General features: G+C 40.8%; 1 protein-coding gene across 14 annotated transcripts in view; it reads right to left on the minus strand.

Moving 5' to 3' along the window:
* Positions 1-16,305, minus strand: part of Dock3 (dedicator of cytokinesis 3) — a 377,571-nt gene that overhangs the window by 54,912 nt on the left and 306,354 nt on the right. For all 14 annotated transcript variants that reach the window (XM_052719644.1, XM_052719626.1, XM_052719604.1 and 11 more), the window contains 5 exons: positions 11,532-11,626; positions 8,979-9,054; positions 8,499-8,599; positions 8,183-8,241; positions 4,959-5,107 (listed from right to left, as the gene is read on the minus strand). In XM_052719644.1, coding sequence (XP_052575604.1) covers positions 4,959-5,107; positions 8,183-8,241; positions 8,499-8,599; positions 8,979-9,054; positions 11,532-11,626 — 480 coding nt within the window. The remainder of the gene's footprint in view (positions 1-4,958; positions 5,108-8,182; positions 8,242-8,498; positions 8,600-8,978; positions 9,055-11,531; positions 11,627-16,305) is intronic.

Raw genomic sequence — 16,305 nt, forward strand, 5'->3', positions numbered from 1 at the left:
AAATCTTTGGGGGCATTTTCCTGATTAAGATTGATGTGGAAAATCTCACTATAGGCAGTGTCCTAGGTTGTATAAGAAAGAAAACTGAGCAAGTCCTGGAGAGAAAGCCAGTAAATAGCACTCCTTCATGATCTCCGATTCAGTTCTTGCCTCCAGGTTCTCACCTCACTTCACTGAGTTCCTACCTTGGCTTCCTCCAGTGATGGACTATGATCAGACTGTGTAAACCAAAACCACTTTTTCCAAGATGGTTTTGATCAACGATCTTTAGTGCAGCAACAGAAAGCAAACTAAGCCACCCTGACACAGCGATTACAGGCTGAGAAGTCTACCTAAGAAAACAGCGGAGGAGGAGTAAAGTGGTAAGGTGCTTGCTGTGTGAGCGGGATGTCCTGAGATCCACCCCAGAACTATATAAAGAAGCTGGGTGTGCTGGAAAACAGTTGTAATCACTGGAACTTGATCGCTGGCCAGCTTAGACTATTCAGTGAGCTGTAGACCAATGAGATTTCTTACTCTATCTCCAACCAACCAACCAACCAACCAACCAACCAACCAACCAACCAACCAAGGTATATGGCTCCTGAGGAATCACATTTGAAGCTGACCTCTGGCTTCCACATGTATGTGCATCCACATGACATGCATTCACATATACTCACACAAAGGAAAATAGGAATGGATGGTTTTGACAATTTTAACAACAAAAATTTGAAATGAACCTAAGTTCTTAAGAACTTGACTAAATAAATACACTATAGTGAAAGGACTCGAAAGGTATAGTGGAGTGTAGAGGAACAGTAAGAGACAAGTCACCAAAATTGGAAATTACAAAACAATATAGTCAACCATTCCCTTTTTTAAAAATAGAAGTCTATGTGTAGGGTGTAGTCTCAATGGGGACTACTGCTACTCATCTCATATGATTTTGGTTTTGTTCTAACTCTCTAAAACTTTTGCTAAGCTATAAATCTTACCTCAAGATCTGTAATCATATTGAATAAGGTTACAAATCTGAAAAATCTGTAACACTGTGGTTGATAGTTAAAAATCTGTACTTAGGTAATCTTGAAGGAACCATATGGTTTGATGCCATTTTGGGATAAACCAACCAAAGAGGAAACAACTCCTCCAAGCTATGAAGCCCAAACCAGATGATCCCTCCATTATTTCCTATCACACTAGCAAACCTCCCCTTATCAGCCTCAACCAGCAGCAGTCCCTTCTCTTTCTTTCTAGCCTCTCTGGTTCCCCTTTCTCCTCAGTGACAGGCTCCCTACCCAGTCAAGGCTGAGTATGTGGTGTTAAAGTAGTACTCAACTATTATGTATGAGGCCTTGCTCTATGTTAACCAACTGGGTATCCAATACATTACCCAATCCTATAACCTTACTTTCCATGATGTGTTGGGGAATATTATTTTAAGGTGTGTGACTTTTGTTTATGTTGAATTGTTTAACTCTGTGAAGCTGTGTTATTATGCCTGTCATTAACACCTGAAGGTCTAATAAAGAGCTGATGGCAATAATAGCAAGGCAGGAGAAAAGATGGGTGGGGCTGGCAGACAGAGAGAATTACTAGAAGGAGAAATCTGGGAGAGGAGAGATCTAGGAGTGAGAGAAGAAGGAGGACATCAGGGGCCAGCCACCCAGCTACACAACCAGTAATGGAGTCAGAAAGAAAGGTACACAGAAATATAGAAAGGTAAAAGCCCAGAGGCAGAAGACCGACGAGTTAATTTAAAGTTATGAAAAGCTGGCTAGAAACAAGCCAAGCTAAGTCTGGGCATTCATAATTAAGAATAAGCCTCTGTGTATGATTTATATGGGAGCTAGGTGGCAGGCCCCTCAAAAGAGCAAAAACAAACAACAATGATGTTTATATGATTCTCGATAACAATCTTCTCCCAGAGGAGAAGGCTAGTCTGGGATCAGGCTGGGGCCCATGCAGATGAAATCCACCAAATTGATGACACCCACCCAGTTGTGGTTAGGGCAGTCCCCGACCAGGACCCTGAATGGACTTAAAATACTCCAGGAGATATCCTAGCTAGGAATAGATTTTTAACTTGCCTCATGACTGGTCTCCATAAGGCTACCCTTAAGGCAGCAAATTATAAAAAAATTCAAGAGATAATATAGGACAAACACAAAAACCCACTTCAATTTCTAGACTGCCTTACAAAGGCCCTCTTACAATACACCAATCTGGATCCTGAGACCCGAGATGGGAAGCAACTCCTTATGACTTACTTTTCCCAAAGTTCCCCTGATATTAGGGACAAGTCTAAACATCTAGAGAGGACCCTTGACTCCACAGGCCAAAGTCTTAACTGTGCCTTTTAAGGTGTACCATGGGAGAGATAAAAAGCACCAAACCAAAAATACCTGGAGCTAGTGAAGGTCTTTTGACCAGCCATAGCAACTGCTGAGGCTCTCTGGCCTCCCAAAGCCTGAGAACTCCCATCCCTGTTTCAAATGCAGTCAGGAGGGTCACTGGGCCCAGGCCTGTCTGAACCTTTATACCACCCGAACCATGTCCAAGGTGCTATCAAGAAGGGCACTGCCCCCATGGGCCTCGTGGCATGAGAACATCAAGCCCAGATTGCCCTTCAACCTACCTCCTTGGTCTGGCCATGAATGACTCTGGGGGCCCAGGCTCTCTTGACCTGACCACCACCATCTCTGACAAGGAGCCTCAGGTAGTTATCACAATATCAGGGTGATCCATCTCCTTCCTCTGGACACCGGGCCCACTTCTTTGGTCCTGACAAAGTTCTGGGGTCCCACCTCTCGTTCCTCTACTGTTGGGGTAGGGAGGACAGTCTTACCAGGCTCACCAAACCCCACCTCTTGGCTGTATCTTTAAGGGTATCCTCCTTAGCCATTCCTTTCTAATGGTATCAACTTGTCCCATCCCCTTGATGGGAAAGGACCTCCTAGCCAAAGTGGGAACCTCTATTTCTTTTGCTCCCCTCATCTGCTTGACCCCAGGCTCGCCAGCCATCCCCCTCCTCCTTTTCCTCCAAACCACATGATCTGACATACCCTTTCCCTTACCAGCCTCTCAGGTAGATCCCCGGGTATGGGACACTAAACTCTTCTATAGCCAAACATTACTCCCCTTATCATTCAACTACAAAACCCCACCAAATATATAACCCAGGCTCAGTACCCACTCTCTCTCCAAAGCCTCAGGGGACATAAGCCTCCCATCTCTGATATCTTAATAAAGAATCTTCTGTTCCCCACTTCTCACTTTAATACTTCCATACTTGCAGTTAAAAAAAATAAACAATGGAACCTACTTCTTGGTTCAGGATCTCTGACTTATCAACTCAGCAGTGGTTCCCCCTTCACCCTGTAGTACCCATGAAATGTCTTAACATTTCAAAATGACTTAAGTTGTTGATTTGACTCTTAAGGTGTGTACAGATCATTTGTTTCTGCTGGCTTCTGCTATCCATCATATTTGGTTCTAAATTCGTCAGCTGCTTCTTCCCTCCATCTGCTCTAACCACCCATCTCTCCTCACCTACTTGGTAAATGTCCTCTCTGACTCCTGGAATCTGATACACCATGTGGGCAACTCTATTTATTACGACACTTGCTCCTCTCCCTGTATTGGAATCCTCCCTGTTTTCTGGCCTCCTCCCCCTAGGAGCTGCCTGCTAAGTCCCATAGCTTCCTTAAGCCCTTCTGGGTCTCTGTGACCTTGTCATTCCTGCCTCTCAGCTCCCACTTGAAGCTTACAGAAACTCCCTCCAGCAGAGTTCATTTTTCAAACCTTTTCCTCTTCCTCCACAGACTCCACTTTATTAAAGCTCGCTCTGGCCTCAGCACAGTTCAAATGGCCAAAATTGGCATGCTCAATTTTCAATGATAACTTCTGCCACTGCACAAACAAATGATTCAACAATCTTTCATAAACTTGCTTTCTCCTCTATTTCTTCTTACCTACACCTTTCTGGGGTAACTTGTACATATGGATGTTTACTGTCCAAGAGACCCCCACCTCTAACCAACAGCCCATCCTAATAGGGTCAGGAAATTGCTCTCTATTAGGCTGTCAAAGGCTGATCCAGTTCCCTTTACTCCTTCACCCGTCTCTCCTTTATTGGTGCTTACCACCTATGCCGGTTTTCTCTATTTTTGTATGATAATTCCTGTCCTGAAAGCAAAAATCATAAAAACAGGGTTTATGACAGAACTTAAAAAACAGTATTTGTTTAATAAGGTACTAAAGCTGTACTTCCATGTACTCATACAGGAATGTTCCCTGTGCTGGTAGCTGAACTTTTAACACTTCAACCAGGCCATTCTCATGATGGGACAGCACACCCACGAGCAGGTTGCCAAAAGGAGATACTTATCCATGTAATATTTAATCAACTCCTAAAACAACTGTCCTATATGCTTGCTTTCTCTATGATCAAACTAGAGATTACTGTTGACACTGGCCAGAAACTTATGGAGGCTGTGAGAAGTTGTTTGGTCTGGCTCCAGTCTTAGAAATTCCTGGGCCATACTGTAGAGGAAGGACAGCATGCTCCCAGGACCCTCTTCTTACCAAAACTAGGAGCATTCAGTCTCTGTTATTCTTTTCTTCATAAGAAAGTTCTTAACATGTTATCTCTTTCCTCTAATTCTTTTGATTGCTTATTTGTCTTTGAAACAAGGTATTGCTATGTAGTCCAGGCTTTACTTGCTCTGTAGCTTAGGCTGCCCTCAAACTCATGGCAATTCTCCTGCCTCATTTTCCTGACTGCTAGGATCTGGTCTCTAACTTGAAAAAAATTTGCATATTAATTTTTAGCAAGTCATACACAAACTCTAAAGCAGGATTTAAGATGGTTAACTTCTCTATTAGAACCATGCCAACCGATCTAGACTACCTGTCTGATGCAAATAGGTTCATTTCAGAGGAGAGCACACCAAACAGTGAAGTTATAATTTTACCTGCTTGAAGTTGCCATTTTTCCTCTGTTCCCAGTCCATCATGTCATGAAAGATAGGAATCATGATATTCCGCACTTCTGGCTGTGGGACCAGTGTCACACCCAGAAAAGGACCGATCATTCCCGGAATAAAGTGGATCTTATGTTCACCTGAACAATAAAACCCAACAAGTATTAGTTCATTCCTGCTTTGTTCCGTACATGGAAGATTCACAAGTGAGGCCAGGAACATGTTACAGTTTAGAGTGAGCCTGGGAATCTAGGCTCAGTGGTGGTACAGTGTTTGCCTAGCATGTGTGAGGTCCTGAGATAGATCTGAATTTCTCAGCATTGAGAAAGCCAAACCAACACACTCTACTTTCAACTGCTTATTTATATTAGAAGCTTCTAAGGCTAAAAGATGATTTAGTCTATGGTTTTTGAGATACTCCCTCTGCTTTTTATCTTTTTATTATTTTTAAAAATTCTTTAAAAACATTTATCATTTTATTTTATGTATATGAGTGTTTTGCCTGAATGTATGTCTGTGCACCATGTGGGTGCCTGATACCAGATGGTACCACCTGGTATCAGGTGCCAGAAAAGGGCATCTGATCCCCTGGAAATGGAGTTAGAGATGGTTGTGAACTACCATGTTGGTGATTGGAGTCAAACCTGGGTCCTCTGGAAGAGCAGTCAGTGCTCTTAAGTGCTGATCCATCCCTTTAGTTCATTCCCTCATCTTTTTAGGGGTTTCAATTGACTGGCCTAGTCAATTTGAAACACATGTTCAAAGGGCACAAAATTTCTTTTAAAAAAATTTCCCGTAAGTTTAAATAACTACCTGAAAACCCTCAGAGCAAGGAAATAGCTCGCTTTCTACAGATGAGTAATGTGCTAAGAGTTTCAGACATCTATTTACAGCTTCTGTTTAGTAAGGAAAATCTGTATGTTTCTGCTTAAACACAAAGGACCTTCCTGACAATTCTACTTCTAGAAGGCATTTCAATGATCAGAAAGTCTAGTCCAAGGCTTAAGCTACTAAATGCCTGAAGTCCATGGACCCCTTAAATGCCCACACTCATGTATGCTAATAACAAACAAACAAACCCTCTACCTGAGCTAAGAGCTTACTCCATAGCTTCACCCTAATAGGCTTGCTTGAAGACCTAGACTTTTTTTGTACCCTCCCACCCCTGTTCTTCACACTGTATTCTTATGATAGGAATACATCCACTCTGATCAGATCCACTCACTCTCCAACTTCCTTTATAAGGCCTTCCTATGGGAAGTGAAGTGAGTGATACAGCTTTTCCTCTGGTTGGTCTGTTCTCTAGGGAGTATTCCTAGAAGCCAGGGTCAGTTCTGAGGACTTTTCTTTGCAATGGTGTAACAGAAAGAACCAACTTCAGATCTCTGTTTTCAGTACTGAAGAGACTACAAGAGTGGGACTCTTTGCTTGTGTAGTAACTGCTACAGTCAAGTAACTAGCCCCCCTGCTAGTTTGGGGGGCACCAGGCAGAGAATGTTATTTCCTTCAAAAGCAATGAATGGCTTTACAAGACAAATCTAATATCTAAAAAAAATTGGCAGTATTGGGGACTGAACCCAGGCTAACACCTCTTTTGTTTCTTTCATTTTGGAAACCTGTCTAAGAAGCAAATGTTAGCTCCAAGGCTCACTCTGCATACTCTGATCTTGGTACCTGGTATAGTTATCAGTCTCTTGTGATCCTAGGAATTTCAAAGTCAAGTTCAATGTTGAAAAATATATGCAAATTCTGTTGTGGGAAGGTAGTAAGAGTGATAAAGCTAAAAGGCCTGTTTGGAAACACATGCCTACTGAGGGATGAAGAGTCCTATTGCTGTCTTTTTTTTTTTTTTTTTTTTTTTTTTTTTTTGGTTTTTTCGAGACAGGGTTTCTCTGTGTAGCTTTGCGCCTTTCCTGGAACTCGCTTTGGAGACCAGGCTGGCCTCGAACTCACAGAGATCCGCCTGGCTCTGCCTCCCGAGTGCTGGGATTAAAGGCGTGCGCCACCACCGCCCGGCCTATTGCTGTCTTAAATATATTATTTTATATGCATGAGTGCTTTGCCTGCATGTATGTATGTTAAGTGTACCATGTACATGCTTAGTGCCTGCTGAGACCAGAAGAGGGCATCAGATGCCCTGGAAATGAAGTTACAGATGATTGTGAGTCACCATGAGGGTGCTGGGAATTGAACCCAGGTCCTCTAGAAGAGCAGCCAGTACTTTTAACTGCTGAGCCATCTCACCAGTGCCCCCTGACACCATACTTTTCATCTCTAGATCAGGGTGAGGAAGGTTCATAGGTGACTTTAAGATTCTATGATCATCATTCCTATGGCTTAAGAGGCACAAGCTTGGTTTAAATCACATTTCATTGAAAATATAACTAATTAAAAAAATATTTATTATGTATACAGTATACAGTGTTCCACCTGCACGCCAGAAGAGGGCACCATGTGGTTGCTAGGAATTGAACTCAGGACCTACTGGAAGAGCAGCCAGTGCTCTTACCTAACCGCTAAGCCATCTCTCCAGCCCCCATATAACTAATATTTTAAAATCTTCCTGACAGAAGATTCATATCCCTCCAGAATTCTGGGTGGCCCAGCTACTCATCGAGGCAACTGCAAGACTCTACCAGAAACACTGATCTGACAATTTTAGATTCAAAGTAGTATCTATTAGAAGTGTTCAAAGAAAAAGCCAAAGTCAATCTCATCCAAAGGCTCTTTCATCTTTCATGATCTTTCAAGTAAGTGGTATCAGATACATGATCTGGACACATAAGTACCCATGATCCAAAATTTATTTCGATCTTTATTAAAATCAATACCTGTCCTTTTTTCATGCTGTCTCCATGATCAACACTTCTAAGCCTATAACATGTAGACAGGGACATGAGTAGTATAGAGGCTCTTACAGCATGGATTCCCAAACTGGAAAAAACTACTGAGTCTTCCTTTTACTCTTTTAACTTCTGTTCCCAAAATGGAATGCATATGTCATAGTAGGATCTCTTAGCCAAACTCTCCCTGGCAAGGAGGGCTTTATATACATATGCTACACTACATTATTCATCTGAGGTGCTATGTTAAAGATATGTGAGGATCTCTGGGGTCTGAACTGATATTCAGAAAGCTTTGGAGAATTATTAGTTATTGTACTTTTTATTTACCTATGCAGTATATAAAAGGAAGAATCAGTAGAAAAGACTTACCCAGATTCTGCCACATGCTGAACAGTTCATACGCCATCATCACACGCATGTCCCCATACCTGAAAATAGTAACACAGAAGCCAACTGTTAGTGGAGGGAGGCAGACCTGAAAATCAAATGAGGTCAGAACATCAGCACTGTTCTTTCTAATGTTCTCAAAATTCTAAGTCATTTGGTTAATGACTGAACTTTCATACTTGGCTCCTTGGGAAACCACCCATGTGAGAAACTTCTGAACTTCTGAAAGAGTCTGTCATAGAAAAATAGTTCCATCTGGACAAGTAGCAGAGAGATGAACAGAAGACATCTGTCTTACTTGTCTAGAATCTTCTTCCTCTTGGCTGAAGTAATGATTTCTAGCTGAAGGCTTGGCTGGTTTATGAACAGAACTGCCAGGCTAAAATAAGAATTCCACACCTAGAGAGACAGAAAAAGAACCACATGGTTGCCTAAGTCCTTAACCTTGCAGGGAAAGTTAATTAAATACATGTGTAGCACAGAGTCCATTAGACAATCTTAAATTATTTTCTTAAGAAAAAAATTTCCTTTTAACTATCTTTAGAAATAGGTCTTTCCCCATTTTTGCTCCCTGGATTCTTTCTGAAGCCAACAATAGGCATCTTTATAGATGCCTGCTTCCCAATATTTCTACCAGGGAGGCTCTCAGCTCAAATACAATAACCATCAGCCTAGGAATCTATAGTACTATGAATATATTAATAAAGCAAGAAGGGGAGAACATAGAATTTAGCTTTCTAGGGTTACTGTGACAGTGATGAGTTTTAGGAGCTCCTACCTTGAAGTCAAAGTCTGTGTCTGTGAAATTCTTGTGCAGTGCAGAGGACAGGTACTGGACAGTAGTCACTATAATACTGCAGTGAGGAAACAAGGCATTGCAGAATTAAAAGACTAGCAGTGGCATAGCCTAGCATCGGCTGTCTGCCTGTAGGCAGACTTCTTGAAGACAACTTGCTCTTAGATAAGATGGGGCTTTAAAGGAAAAAGAAAATGGATGAAACTCCACAGAAAACCAGTTTCAGAGAAATGTCTCTTAGAAAGTCAGATGGCAAAGGATGTGGGTCACTGATAATTCTTCTCTCTTAAGACTTGTTGTTCTTTAAGATTTTTTTTTTCTAGCACAAAAAGTAATTTTAGTACTCTGGGCATCTTTGGATAACAACACAGATTATGATCACTTTGTAGGATTTAGAGCATAATTTTATCATTTTACCAGATAATAGGAGTTTATAGTGATTAAATATTTCCTTTTGTCATGTACTATTTTCATCTGGCTTCAGCCTTTGGACTAGAATATCACTCTTAATCTTAGCCTGGAACATATAAGGGTAATAATAGGACGATATTCCCGTGAGAATCAAGATTTGAGTTGAAGTGTAAAGGAAGGGAAATGTGATGCTAAGGGAAGGGAAGTTAAGGGTTTTATTACACAGGGCCTTGACTATGTGGCAAAGAAACTATGCTTAAGAGTGGCCACCTGACCGACCAGGTAAGTATAGGTGAAAAGAGCGTAAGAACAAGAGGGCATAGAGGATACCATGAAAACAAGGCCTCTAAATCAACATGATCAAAGCACATATATGAACTCACAGAGATTGAGGCAGCATGCACAGGGCCTACATGGGTCTGCACCAGGTCCTGCGCATATATATTATGGCTTCCAGTTTAGTGTTTTTAATGGGATTCCTGAGTGTGTGCATGAGCGGGTCTCTGATTCATGTGTCTTCTCTTGGGCTCTTTTCCTTTAGTTGGTTTTCCTTTTGTTTATCATATTTGTCCAATTCTAATGTGGTAGTTTAGTTTTGTCTTATTATATTTTATTATTATCTCCTAGAAGCCTGTTCTTTTCTAATGAGACAGAAAGGGAGTGAAGCTGGATGGGAGGGGAATTGGGGAGGAACTGTGAGGAGTAGAGGGAGGAGAAACCATAATCTTGATACATTATGTGAAAAAATTATCTATTTTCAATAAAAAGAAAAAGAAGTGGCCATATGGGTCTCTATAGAGAAAAGAAAAAAAAGCAAAAATAGTATATAAAAGAGACTAGTCTTCCAGCAGAGCAGGTGGCAAGGGTAAGGATGAAAGATAAAGAGCCTACTTCTGCAGGACAGGCTACAAAATCTAAAATTTTCTAAGTGTAACTAGGAGACAGAAATAAGAATGATCTAGCCGGGCGGTGGTGGCACACGCCTTTAATCCCAGCACTCGGGAGGCAGAGCCAGGCGGATCTCTGTGAGTTCGAGGCCAGCCTGGTCTCCAAAGTGAGTTCCAGGAAAAGCGCAAAGCTACACAGAGAAACCCTGTCTCGAAAAACCAAAAAAAAAAAAAAAAAAAAAGAGGTTCAACTTTATTGGCTGGAGAGATGGCTCAGTGGTTAAGAGCACTGACTTCTCTTCCAGAGGACCTGGGTTCAATTCCCAGCACCCACATGGCAGCTCACAACTGTCTGTAACTCCAGGATCTAACACCCTCACACAGACATACATACAGGCAAAACACCAATAAAATAAGAATAAAAAATAAAAAAAAAAAAAAAAAAGAATGATCTAGATAGAAAACCACTATTTGAGGAAATATTTGTGCAACTTCCTATCATTCTTTTGTTTTGGACAAAACATTTGTAGGTTTTAAGGAAAAAAAGGGCCCTATAAAGAGCTCAACATGAAAAAAATTCACATTGCTTTGCTAATATACCTAAAAATAATTTGACTGCATTCTATACGATGCCAACATAAAAGGCAGACCAGTGAGAGGAGGCAGTAGGCTAAATAGTGAAGACCAAGTAATCTATAGTAGACAGAGATCAAATGAACAAACTTCTTACTACACGTATCACTTCTCTAGTTTGCCAAGAGGAATCACAGATAGAAATATGAGTTGGGCAGACATATTAAGACAGTCTTAGTATTTCATCTCTATAGTCAGAAGTGCTCAGAGCTTTGCAGCCAGGGCTTAGGTGGACAGTTAGCACTAGGAGGTAAGTACTGTCTGGCAGACAATACAACTCAAATCAGGAGGGCAGCTTGGAACACTGCCTAAAGCTGCAGAACAACAGAGGTTCTTTCCTAGTATTATATTTCCCCTCTTTAACATAGCTTTTTCTATCCTCACTACTATAGATTCTGCTTTTTGAACTATCTTTCATTCTTTTCTTTCATTGTCTTTATGGCCAGTGGGCAAATCCTGCGGGTTGAATCTCTAAACAAATTTCATATTTGTCAACTCCTCTCTCTTCCCAGTCTTGGTCTTAATCTTCCTCCTACTCACATATACAAATTACCCCCAGCTTGACCTAGGGCTCTATGGATGCCAATACAGGGCCTTTTCTTACTTGCTTGTCAACAGTCTCATCACCATCCAGTCTCGAGGGAAGACACTCATCTTCATTAAGTTTCTGAACACACAGAAAATCTTCAGCAGAAATTCCTGACCATAGAAGAAAAGCAATGTGAGACAATGTTACTACTGCTGTCCCATTTCCTCAGCTGGCCCTTTCTGAACTTTCTGCTAGGAGAATGTGGTACAAGTGGGTTAGATTTGGTTCCCTCTCTGAGTTGTTTGTCTCTTACTAGTTACATGACAATGAATTCAGGACATTCTTCTAGGCCATATACAGGCAGAGCCAAATTTGGCAGACTCGAGACAGCTTTACATCAACTCTAGATCCACACCTAAAACCTAAAGCCCAGGGCAGACTATTATTCTCTAAGTAAGAGTCCTAATCAAGCATTTGATAGTAAGAACATGCTTCCTTTCTTTTTTTTTTTTTAATATTAGGAGCACTTTGATTGTTGAGAAAAAACACTTTAGGAATGGGAGTGTAAAAATCCAAAAATTCCTGGGGCTGAAGTCAATGGTAGAAGGTATACTTAGTATACCCAATAGCCAAGAGTAATTCCCAATACCGCCCTCAAACAAAACCCCCAAACAAAACAAAGCAAAACCCACAAACCTTCTAATAAATCTGTGTCCATGAAAATTATGAGGTGGCTAAGACTGATTAAACAATTCAATATTATATAATTTGAGGAGAATGTGCTGGCTAGTTTTGTCAACTTGACAAGAGTCAGCTGGGAAGAAAGAACCTTAACTGAAGAATTGCTTCTATCAGATTGGCCTGTGGGGCATTTTTTCAAATTAATATTTGATGTGGGAGGGGCCTATCAAATTGTGAGTTGTGCCACCTCTGGGCTGGTGATCTTGGGTTGCTTAAGAAAGCAAACTGAGCAAGCCGTGCAAGTAAGCCAATAAGCAGCACTTTTCCATGGGCTCTACTTTTAGTTCCTGCCTCCAGATTCCTGTCTCTAGTTCCTGCCTTGGCTTCCCAATGATGGACTGTAACTTGTAAGCTAAATAAACCCTCTCCTCTCCCAAACTGGTTTTGGTCAGAATTTTATCACAGCCAACAAAAGCAAACAAGGACAAAAAGTTTAGTAAGGAAAAATAGATGAATCTCAGGAAACACTGAATTTTGTTACATTTCACTCTTCCCAATTCCTATCTTCTCTATCTACTTTAACACTCAACTATAGAACTACAGCAGACACAAAAACCAAGAGTCTAGCAGCCACTGGAATAAAATAGTTTTAGAGCCCCTATGAAGCCCATTATCTAGAGAACTGTTATTGTTTGTCCTGTTTGGCAGCTCTTTGGACAAGCCTACTGTCAGGGCTTGTCTTTATTTTATTTAACTTAGAGCTTATCTAGTTATCCCCAGGACATTTGTTGAAAAAAAAAAAAAGGTCATATAATTTAACATTCTAGATACATAACACATTCACATTAGTTGGAACAAAAAGAGATCTACCAAGAAGCTTCAAGGAAAATCTGATAAATGAGATACGTATAGAGACCCGTGAAAAGATCTGATATATTCCTTGGATTCTAGACAGTCACTCATGTGCTGGGCAGCTCATATTGTCAGAAAGACTCAAGAAACTCAAATCTCTCATCTCTGACTTAACATGAGGTTCTGTACAAACAGAACTCTAACAAGATAGAGCTGTATTATGCTGGAGTACTAAAGGTGAGCCCCAGAATATACATAGAGCCCCTTAGCAAAGCAGAGAGATTTATTGATTTTGAGCATCTAAGAACATAGCTGTCTAATTGTTACATGATCACCAATTTAACTGATTGGAAACATCTATGGATACAAACAATCTAAAATATAGATATGAAAGAATTAGTTCAGGAAAGATCAGTCAATAAAGAAACATTACAGCTGGGCGTGGTGGTGCACACCTTTAATCCCAGCACTGGAGAGGCAGAAGCAGGTAGATCTCTGAGTTTGAGGCTGGCCTGGTCTACAGAGAGAGTTCCAGGACAGCCAAGGCTACACGAGAAACCCTGTCTCAAAAAACAAACAAACAAACAAACCCAAAAAAACTCTACCAACCAATCAAGTAAAAACTCAACCCCCCCAAACAATTAACAAACAAACAAACAACAACAACAACCAACACCAAAAAGCCCCAAAATGTGAAAACATCGTTACTAGCATAAACAACAAAAATCCACAACAAACCCTGAGGTGGGAGTAATCTGACTTTCAGAGTTTCCACATTAGATAAATGTCTAGCTTTCTCTAAGATATGTGGGATAGGATGAAGAGGAACAAATCTAAGGTCACAGACATAGAAAAAGTAAAAGATTTCATTCCAAAGGCATAGAAAACATTTTCAACAAAATAGCAGAAAAAAATTGCAGATTTTAGTGAAAGAGATGCTAGTCCAGATACAGGAAAGACATTTAGAATACCGAACAGACAAGACCAGAAAAGAATGCTCCCTTGACATATCATAATTAAACTATGAAATACAGAACAAAGGAAGAAAATACACTGAAAGCAGAAAAGAAACATTGAACCATGTATAAAGGAGCACAGTTTTGTTTTGTATGCAGATATCAAATCACTTCAGCAGGTTTGTTTAGGACCCTTCTTCCTTCATTAAATTGTCTTGGTGTCACCATTGGAAATTAATAGTGTAAATACAAAGATTTATTCCTGAACTATTCGGCTCAATTTTATTGATTTTTGTGTCTATCTTTTTGCATGTATCAATTTTTTTTTTTTAAAGACAGAGTCTCACAGTGTGGTCCTGACTGGCTCAGCCTTGAACTCAGAGATCAGCCTGCCTCTAACTCAAGTGCTGGAATTAAAGGCATGCTCTACCATGCCCCAGCTTGCCAGTGTCAATCTTGATTACTTGTTACTTTGTAGTAAGTTCTAAAGTGGGTGTTACTCTTCCAATATATATTTTTTTAGCAATGTCCCTTTCAATTCAATAAAACCACATCAGTCTGTACAAAAGTGGAGGTGGAATTTTGATAGGTTTGCATCAAAACTGAAGATCAATTTAGAAAAGTATCCCCATCTTAACAACATAACATTCTTCTAATCCAAGAAGACATAAATATCTTTCTATCTATTTGAGTTTTAATTTCCTTTCTTAATTATCTTATTCATCTTTATATAATACATGTGTATTTTTATTTAGTTATATTTATATGTGTGGTATGCATATATGCACAACTGGCCTACTTTTTAATTTAAATTTTAAATTTAAATCAGTGGTCTTTGACTGACTCAGTGAGATTGGTTGGGCAGTGGCTCTGGGGATCCTTCTGTCTCCACCTTCTTAGCACCTGGACTACTAGCATACACTTATATCCAGCTTTTTATGTGGGTGCTGGGAATCCAAATTTAGGTCTTCATACTGTACAAGAAGGATTTTGACTGAGCCATCTTTTCAGCCCAGAATTATTTTTTCCTACTTCAATTTTATTTTACCACTCTTCCTAAAATAAAACTAATGAAATATATAACGTGAACTCTTGTACTTGACACTCATGACAAGCTACCAATTGTTGTGGAATAGAATATTTGTTTAACTGTGTAAAAATGTGTTGTTTTACCTTGTTTGCATAAGGTACCCGATTTATCTAATAAAAAGCTGAACAGCCAACAGCTAGGCAGAGGAGGGATAGGTGGGGCTGGCAGGCAGAGAGAAAAGGGGGTGCCAGCCAGCCAGACATAGAGATAGCAGGAAAGCAGGATGGACAGTATGTAGATGAGGAAAATGAGCCTCAGGGTAGCATATAGATTAATAAAAATGGGTTAAGTTAAAAAAGGGATAGCTAGAAACAAGCCTAAACTAAAGGCTGAGCACTCCTAATTAATTATTATTAATACATAGCTGTGTTATGATTTAGGGGCTGGCAGTCCAAGAAAGCCTGCTACAACCATTTATCTGCACCTGATCTTTACATTGTCTTCCCTAGGCATAGTCAAAGCAAAACTGTTGGCTGTTTCAATGCTGTTCACACGAGGCACTAAATTGAAAAGGGCTTCTGACACACTGGGGCTGGTATTAGGAAGATTGCTAATCAAAAACCATGACATTGGCTGGGTGTGGCGGCACACACCTTTTATCCCAGCACTCAGAGGCAGATGGAACTCTGTGAGTTTGAGGCCAACCTGGTGTACAAAGCAGATGCCAAGACAGCCAGGATAGTTACACAGAGAAACTCTGTCTTGAAAAACCATCCACCCACACATGCATGCATGCATGCACACAGCAGGCTATTCCTGTTCTGGGTTTCAAATGAAGAGACCACCTATTTGTGTGCTACTCAGAAAGATTCCCATGGTGAGTTCCCCAAATCCAGAAAACAACAAGAGAATCTTCCTGCAGATAATCCCCATCTTTGCTCCTTTTCCTGGGACATTCTCTCCTCTCTTTCTCTCACATACTTGACAAAGGCTATTCAGAGGCATTGAAGATGATGGCATAGAGTTCCCTGTCCAGTCTTAGTGAGGCTCACAAGGCAGTCTGCAGACTAGGGTTCTTGGGTTCCCTTTCCAGTATCTGACCGTGTCCCCTTCTTTCTTCGTGAGTTCAGAGTTATGGACTCTAGGGATGGGCCTCCTTCTCTAGGCGCCCCCACCTTTGTCTTCCAAGGCCCCCCCTTTTTTTTTTTTTTTTTTGGTTTTTCGAGACAGGGTTTCTCTGTGTAGCTTTGCGCCTTTCCTGGAACTCACTTGGTAGCCCAGGCTGGCCTCGAACTCACAGAGATCCGCCTGGCTCTGCCTCCCGAGTGCT

Source organism: Peromyscus californicus, unplaced genomic scaffold (genome assembly GCF_007827085.1).
Source record: "Peromyscus californicus insignis strain IS unplaced genomic scaffold, ASM782708v3 Scaffold_11__1_contigs__length_118956290, whole genome shotgun sequence".
Taxonomy (NCBI): domain Eukaryota; kingdom Metazoa; phylum Chordata; class Mammalia; order Rodentia; family Cricetidae; genus Peromyscus; species Peromyscus californicus.